The sequence below is a fragment of the Melospiza georgiana genome, chromosome 2, assembly GCF_028018845.1.
Source record: "Melospiza georgiana isolate bMelGeo1 chromosome 2, bMelGeo1.pri, whole genome shotgun sequence".
NCBI classification, from domain to species: domain Eukaryota; kingdom Metazoa; phylum Chordata; class Aves; order Passeriformes; family Passerellidae; genus Melospiza; species Melospiza georgiana.
In genome coordinates this window covers 24,282,494-24,291,290 of record NC_080431.1, presented here as the reverse complement: position 1 = coordinate 24,291,290, position 8,797 = coordinate 24,282,494, and the positions used below count along the sequence as shown (strand labels likewise).

General features: G+C 44.9%; 1 protein-coding gene across 1 annotated transcript in view; it reads left to right on the top strand.

The window, feature by feature from the left end:
* The first annotated feature begins 350 nt into the window (after positions 1–350).
* GABRB3 (gamma-aminobutyric acid type A receptor subunit beta3) overlaps positions 351–8,797 on the top strand; it is a 115,894-nt gene continuing 107,447 nt past the window's right edge. Inside the window, exons 1-3 of the mRNA XM_058044586.1 lie at positions 351–518; positions 692–783; positions 943–1,010. Coding sequence (XP_057900569.1) covers positions 439–518; positions 692–783; positions 943–1,010 — 240 coding nt within the window. The 5' untranslated portion in view covers positions 351–438. The remainder of the gene's footprint in view (positions 519–691; positions 784–942; positions 1,011–8,797) is intronic.

The window sequence follows — 8,797 nt, the reverse complement described above, 5'->3', positions numbered from 1 at the left end:
CCGAGGCGGTGCCCGGGGAGCCGCCGCCCCTCGCTGCCCGTCCCGGCCCCGCCAGCCCCGCCGCCCCACCTCGGGCTCTCCGCCCGCAGGGACGGCGGCGCCCTCCCTCCCTCCGTCCCTCCCCTCCCCTCCCGGCTGGCGGGAAGGCGGCGGCGGGCGGAGGGGAGGCGGCGGGCCGGGCTCCGGCGGAGGGCAGCTTCCTCCGGGGCTCGGCGGCGTCCGGCCGCGGGGCGAGCGCAGCCGGGTGCGCGGGCGGCTCCCGCGGGCCGGGTGGTGCTGCTGGGGCAGGGGGTGGGGGATTTTTTGGGGGGGGAGGGAGGGCGAGTGGGGGGAGAACGGGGACTGTCGCCTCCGCCTCTTCCTCAGCAGCAGCCGGGGCAGCCGGATCGCGGCGGCGGCTGCTGCTGCTGCTGCGCGAAGGGAGCGTGGAGCGGAGGGATGTGGGGCTTTGGGAGAGGCAGGATCTTCGGGATCTTCTCTGCTCCCGTCCTGGTGGCCGTGGTCTGCTGCGCCCAGAGGTAGGAGCCAGCGTGCCCCGGCGGCGGCGGAGCGGGATGCGTTTCTCCAGGGGAACAGGCTGATGCGCTCCCCCCGCCCTCCCCCTCCCGCCCCGCTCCCGCCGTCGCCCCTGGCCCCCGCACCCCGGCTTCTGCCGCTCCCGCCCGACACCCCCGTCTCTTTCTCCCCGCAGTGTGAACGATCCCGGCAACATGTCCTTCGTGAAAGAAACTGTGGATAAATTGTTGAAGGGCTACGACATCCGCCTCCGGCCGGATTTCGGAGGTGAGTCGCCCTGCCCGGGCTGGCCGCCCGGCCGTCTCCCCCTCCCCCGCCGCTGTCCCCGGTGCTGCCGCCGCTCCCGCACGGCGGCTCCGGCCACGCCGCCCGCCCGCGCTGCCGCGGCCCCTCCGGCCGCCGGCTAAAGCTCCGCTCTGCCTGCAGGTCCGCCCGTCTGCGTGGGGATGAACATCGACATCGCCAGCATCGACATGGTTTCCGAAGTCAACATGGTGAGTGGCGGGCGAGCCCGGCCGGTGCCGGGGCTGTCTCCCGGGTCACGGCCGCCCGTTTGCCGTCCCTCGTTTCTCACGAAGTCGCCGCTGTCTCGGCGGGCGGCCGCGGGGCTGCGCGGCGCTCCGAGCGCTGCCCTCTTCGCTTGAAAACTTTATTTCCCTGGAGACGCGCTTTCCTCCTTCCCCCCTTTTCCACTCTCACTGCCGGCGGCCGTGCCGCGAGTGTGCCGGGCCGCCGGTTTGCCCCAAGCCGCCTTCTCCTCCTGCTGCACCCCCGGGCGGCCGGAGCTCGCTGCTCCGCCGGGCCCCCGGCACCTGCCGCGGCCTCACAGCCCGCGGGACGCGGAGCGGGATGCGGGGCAGGATGCGGGGCGGGATGCGGGGCGGGATGTGGAGCGGGATGCGGGGCAGGATGCGGGGCGAGATGTGGAGCGGGATGTGGAGCGGGATGCGGAGCGGGATGCGGGGCAGGATGCGGGGCGGGATGTGGAGCGGGATGCGGAGCGGGACGCTGAGCGGGAAGCGGGGCGGGATGCGGGGCGGGATGCGGGGTGGGCTGGCGGCGGCCGGCGGGCTTGCCGGGGCCAGTGGTGGAGGGCCGCGGCTATCGGCATCTCCCTACTTCTTGCGCGCTTCAGGGCAAAAAATCCGATCAGCCCAGCTTGTCTGTGGGTAAACTCTGACATGTGCGAGTGCTTTAAGGCTTGTTGAGCACCCGGAGCCGGCGCGGTTGTGAATGGACTTGGGAGGAATAGTATTCTAGTAGTGTCTCGGAAAGTGATGCTGTGTCGTGTTCACCGATGGACAGGGAGGTGTTTAGTGCTTTTCTGCGTTTTGATCCTCTCGTCTGTATACCTTGATTCAATGTTAGAAGCTACAATTTCTGCTTCTCATCCTAATCCTAAATCTGAGGTGGATTTTTCATGTTCCTCAGCAAGTTACTCCTTCCCTCTGTGTCTCAGGTTTTTTTCCTGGTATTCTTCCTTTTGCAAACCTCGTGTAGAAAGATTCTGCAATGCTGTCGTTACATTTATGGCACTAAAAATAATATGTATACGTTTGGAAGCTGAGCTCTCCTGTAGTACATATGATGCTAACACTGCCCTACCTCTCCTTCAATGCACTGTTGCAGTGTTACATGCTGGTGTATCTTGGCTTGATACATGTTCTCTGAAGTTTCATTAATCCTGCCACTACTTGAAATTCTGAGAGAGAAACTTTTGCTCTACTTCTCATCTTCTAAAAAGTGTTTTTGACAGAGATACAGTCACCCATTTGCAGTTGAAAGTGTCACCAATGGCAGCCTTTCTACTCATTCAGGAGGGAAAAAAATGAGATGGTTCTTACAAGAGTTTATCTTAGGCTTCACGCAGATTCAGGCAACTGCAGAGACACCTCATGTATTTGACAGGCTTTTCTGTACCTGTGGGATTTCTTCTCAAGTGAAAAAATTGGGAGCTGAATGAAAGCTTCTCTCTGAAGTGTAATTGAAAAATCTGACTTCACTATCCCCACTGCCACCTTCCCCACCTTTGGATATGTTCCAGTCTTAGGGAAGCATTATGTGACTCATTAAATTAATATATAACACTGTGTATGTGAAGTGCCAGAGAGGCAATAAATATCAGAGAAAGGCATACTGAGATTGCAAAGAAAATGAGGGGATGTATGCTGCTTTTTGTGCTTTTTCTTTCTTTTTTCCTAGCTGCAGGAAAGCCTATTAGGTTTAAATAACAACTTGTCCAACCCACTGTAGCAAGGGTATAAGGAAAAGTAAGTAATTACACGGCTTCTTATGCTAGGCTGGGTAATCAGATCCTCAGTGATGCAGGAGCTCCTCAGGAAGATGGTCAGTTTGTCCCCAGACTGTGTGTCAGTGCACCAAGTGCTTCAGTTTCTGGCTGCCCCAGGAGTCAGTGCCCACTCTTGCCCATTAGTTACCAGAGCAGCTGCAGAGAAGTGGAAGCTTTTTCCTGTGCCCTCTCATGGAGCAATGCAAAATCTGAAAAACATCAATACAGATCTTGCAACAGAAAGAAATGATGTGTTTCTGAAGCAGGTTGCTAGAGTACTTTTACTATAAAAACTGGAGTAGTTTACTTCAGGAAAAATGAACAGGAAGGGCTTCTGATTGATGAACACCTTACTACAACCAGAATTCCAGCTAAGCTTGTCTCACCTGCCAGGAAAAGAAGTCATCTTTCACTAGGCACAGCTGTGTTCACATACTGCCTGAGCTGGTTACTTCACTTGTTTTAAGTAACTTTTTACTGCTCTGCAAGAATTCTCATTCTTGTATATATCAATGTACAGCAAATATGTATCAATGTATTTCTCAATGAACAGCGAATAAGGGTGAAGGGACACAGCTTTTCAAGATTACTCAAGTATTTATTCTAAGTAGTTATTTGGGCAGGGAAAAAAAGGGCCTAGTTAGTTTGAAGACCTGAGGCATAGCTGTTGAACTTCATTCTGGTTGCCAAGTAAACTTTTTAACTTTGGCATATTCTTTCATTTAATTCCAAACAGATATTGTGAGTGTTGACCTTTAGCCTCATCAGCTATTGAAATGTGTTACAAGAATTTCTCTGTGTGAACTGTCGTAGTGTGGACATTAATTCCTTTGATTTAAATCTAGACTCTGGTGTAACCTTTTATAAATTAGCTTGTTAAAATTCATCTCTGTATTAAAAATAAAATAACCAGAGATTTACCATTCTTCAATTTTATGGACATAAATAAAATGTTATTACAGCAAGTTTTATTATGCTACTTTCTAGGCAGCCTGTAATATTGCTTTCAGTGACATGATGACAGTTCTTTGTAACAGGAATTACAGCTTGTATCGTGCTCTTTTCTATTCATAATCAAACTGTAGGTTTATATATCATATATTCCTCTATGAATATTTGCTAACTATTTATTAAGCTTTCCAGCACTTAAAAATTTTATTTGTATAGATATTTTTTAGAATAGACTTACTGATAGCCATGTACATCTTCCTTGTATTACATGAAATGATTAACATTTCTCTTTATTTTTGATGCTGAAATGCTAAGCTGGATCAGGAGGACAGATGCAAGTATCAGAATTGCAGACCATCAACTTGTTTTACTGAAAAGTTGTAAATAAGCAGTTTCTATTTGATTTCACAACATCTTGAAAATATTGAGTAGCATTAGTGAAATTGTAAACCTGTATGTTATAAAAAATCACATGATTAGGTATTTATAATTTAAGTTACATATACATGGTAGCAAGGGGGAATTAATGAAGTTGCATATAAGAAGTGCATTGCTCAGGGAAGGGCTGCAGTCTGTTAATTACCTGCACATATGTCTGTATCCATGTCAATGTGCTTTACTCCCCTGCTTAACCTGTACATACTTTCCCACAATTATTTGCCTATTTCACAAATGATATGTGTAACTGGCTACTTAAGCACCTACCTATTTTTGTGCCTACCACCAATATCTGCATTTAGAACCACTATAAATTGTACAGAAATATAACTCTCCAAACAAAATACTGATCAATAATAAAAACAGATGTAATACTGAGAATATACTGTAAGTCATCTTACAAATAAAGAATATGGAAGATTACTGTTGCCAGGTTTCAATAACTTAGCCATAAATTTTGTCATTTTTCATTATTCAGGTTGATTTTATTTCGGTTTTGCTGTGTTTTTAGGTGTTTTGCTCACATTACATGAATTGAAAAAGAAATAGTTCTTGTGCTTTTGCTAGTATGTCAGCCTATTTCCATTCAGACAAGTGACCACAATTTGCAATTTTTTTAACAGTCTGATCCTTCTTGAATGTTTGGTCTGTGAATTAAATGCGTTAGTTTCAGCCATTCAATTTTCAAGCATCTAAATGCTTCTGTATCTTAGGAAGTTAAATAATCAATGCTTTGAATCTCCAAATAACCCCCTCTTTAAAGTCATCATTATAGCTGGAAGAGTAAAGTACTGTACTTTCATTTTACTATAATTTTAGAATGTGTTTCATAGTTTATGGGAAATAATGCTGTAAAGTGGATGGTGAAAACAAGGAGATTAGTGCAAAAATGAACCTTTCTTCTTAGAGATAATGTTTTGCAGAGAATAGGAAATGGGCTACTGCTCTCAGAAGTGCTGTCTGCATTGTCTTTGTTTATAGAGAGGGCTTCAGAGTTGTCCATCTAGGGTTTTTCAAAGGCTCTAATTTTTATAAAATTAAACCAGCAAAACCCAGGAGGCATCATTTGCTATAAAGTCATCCTGCTGTTTTGAGAATACTGTAGTCAGAAAATTAGTTTGACATAAAGTCAGACCTTAAAACAGATGAGTTGTTGTTTCTGAAAAAGATGTCATCTATTCTATGCTGTCACTCTAAAAAAGATGTAATCTCTTTGCTAACACTGTAATTTTTATTTTTATGCATGTGCCTTTATAAAACTGCAAGTATGCATATGGACATCATTGGGTGCCTGCTGATTTTTAAAGCAATTTTGACATCTTTCTGACAAGCTGTTTTAGTTGCTGCCCTAAGGTTGACTGAACTTACTATTCATTGGGACTTAGTGTCTATTTTCCTTGACAGGGATACACAGATAATTTTTTTTAGGTGAATTAATTCATACTTCACCTGAAGTTCTGAGGGTGCAGAACATCATGCTTCTGTTAATGAAATCTGTCACATCTTTTATATGATAAAAAATTTGGTGGATTCCATTTATGTAAATTGAGATTTATAGCATTAGATGTCTAAGTGAGAGCTGGATTGCTAAACTCTACAACTGCGGTTAATGGAGGTCTAGAACAGAATGTGGATGCTTGGGCAAAGGTGTCTACTGTCATTTTGGCTTCACAGTCTCATACTTGTCCTGTTTCCAGTCCAGGTTGGTGCAGATCTCCTGCAAATCCTCTGCCATGTCTCTGTGCCCAGGTTTTAGACACAACAGCAGCTCCTGAAATTTAAACAACTGAGTCTTGTTCTTGTCAATGCAGGTGATGCAATTGAGAGAGCCTAAAATAAAAAAGGCAATGTAATAGTGCTTCTTAGATATTTTAGGTGCCTCAAGGTGTTTTGTTCGGACTCCAGCTGCCTCTCTAGAACTTAAGTGAACCTGCATAGATCCTTTGCAGTACCTGCCAGCTCTTTGCAGGGGTCCTACATAATCCAGGCATCCAAAATGGCACCGGGCACCTTTGCTTAGGTAACTGAATTGTTCCTTAGATGCACAGCCAAAGCCTATCCTCCAGGCTCCCTCTGGAATCAGAAGAAAGAGACAGTCACTATTTTGGAACAGATATCTGGAATAGATGTCTGTGTGGTTGTTATTCTTAAAATGGAAGGATTAATATTTCTGGGAGGTGTCCTTGTTTCCCGAATGGCTATGGAGAGAGCCAAGGCAACTTGGTTAGTTTTTGAGTACACACAGTGAAATGTAACCTGTGTTTCCAACTGGAAATGTAGCTTATATTTCCTGCCATAAACAGATATTTCCTAAATATTTTGCAGGCAGGATCTTGATATTACCTCCTGCAGGAAATCATAACCAAGTTTTCACAAACTTCACTTTGAATATTCAGATGGAGAAATTAAAGGAGTTGTTCTGATACAATGGTTACATAATCATATTGCAAACACCAGTTTTCTGGCCAGAAAAGGATCCATGTGTGCAGTGCCTATTACTAGTTCACAAATCACAGGAGTATAAAATAGAATATGTAACTTTATACTCTGATTTTGCTTTTGTATATTTTATAATTTAACTTTTTTAAAATTTAATAATTTTTAGGGAGAATAGTAGATCATGCTATGGTAGAAAGACCACATAGATAATTTTGCATGTATGTGTGTATATATTTGATACATACATACATACATGTATTTGATAGATAATATAGGGGTGAAAAGGAAGCAGAAAGAAGCAGTGCCCAAGTAGGGAAGGATCTCCTGAGGCCATCATAGCCCTGCAGAGTGCTGTCACTGTGCTGGTGATGAGCCAGCGTCCATCCACTGCAAGAGGGGCACAGCAGCAGGCACTGATCCTGGAGGACAGTCTACCTTACAGGTCACCTGCTCTCTAGTTACCAGCTGGCCACAAGATCACCCATCCTCTGCCTTGTCTCCATCTGTTTTTCTTCCTCTGTACAGTACCCATGAACTCCCCCAGCCCGCCTCACTTTCTCTCTCTCTCCATCTCTGTCATGTTTCATAGTTCTTATTGACAGAGAGGAGAAAGAAGTGCTTGTAGCAGACGGTGTGATAGGGAAATGACTCCTGTTTGTCCAGGGGAATTGATGACAGGCTTCTGCTTATCTGCAGTGGAAAGCAGCTACCCTGAAGGGGAAGGAATACCTGCTCATGCAGAGACAGGGAGGTGGTAAATGTTGCTGGGAGATGCCAGTAGACTATTTAAAAACCAGCTCCAGCTGCCAGCATTGAATCATCCAGACTGGGATGATGAAATAGATATGATCTGTGATGACATCAATCTGGAATAATTGCAAGCATTCCATGGACAGAAAGGGATTCAAAATTATTCTTACAAACTAGAGGAATAGCCCACATAAAGGGGGAGCAAGCGTGAAGTGCTGTGTTATATAAGGAATGATTAATCCATTATTTAAAATGATAAAGATTTGGCTAAGCAGTAGAACACTAAAAAAAGGTCTTATTGGACCAGAATCTAAAGCAAGTGAAAAAGTCACAGGTGCAGTATAATTGAAAAAAGACACATCTTACCTTGGGGTACATAAATAGAAGTGTCATTCACAAGACACAGAGTTTGCTTTATCATTAGTTAAGCCTGAGCAAGAATGTTGTGTCCAGTGTTTCCTCATTGACTTTCAGGGAGATGGAAAGAAGCAGGAGGTGTAAGGAACAGAAAAAAAGTGTTTCTAATTAAAATAATTATAAAAGAGGGCATATGCAGTGATACTGAAGTAAATAGGTTTGTTTAATACTGAAAGATAGGATGGGGAGAAGAAATAAAAGTTCTCAGTAAGTAGGATGATGGCAGTGAGAGAATGATGATCAGTTGCTCTTTGGAACCAACTGAATTAAGATCTGAAGAAATTAGGGAATTGATTTCCAATTGGTTTTCATCTAACTACATTTTTTGTAGCATCTCCTTTTTTCAGATTTCAAGAAGGGATTAGATAAATACCTCTTCCAGTGGTGTTGCTCCTGCCTTTGGGGAGGCTGGGCTGGCTGATGCTTTGAGCTGTTTTCCAGCACTCTGTTTCTGAGAATCTCTGCTCTGATTTCGTTATTATTTCTGTCAGTCCTCACAAGTGTGTCTTGGTGTGGTTTCAGCTGCTCCTGCTGGTATCATGCTGATGCCTCAGAAGATGAGAAGTTTCCCATAAGACATTTGCAAATAAAGATGTCTCAGAAGATGGGAAGTTTCCCATGGAACATTTGTAAATAAATGCCAGTGCCATAAGTATATTCCTTGCCAGCTGAGATGTCATTAGGCACCAACATTGTATATAAATCTTTATTGTGTTCTTAGTACTTTTGCATCCATTGCGCCAGGTGTCACATGTATGTTCTTTCAAACACGTAGTAGTCATTGAAAAAAGTTATGAAGCTACAAGGTCAGGACTTCTGTGCATGTATACATTATATATTTTTACCTCTGCTGAAAAAATTTTATCATGCCCGGGTAATGAAGAAGTGCACTAATTTAAGTCAACAGGAATGGAAAATTGACAGAAGCTTTATGAATTTTTACCTACTCTATACCTAGAAATTTTTTTTCACTCCCTTGAAGACAGAAAGAAAAAG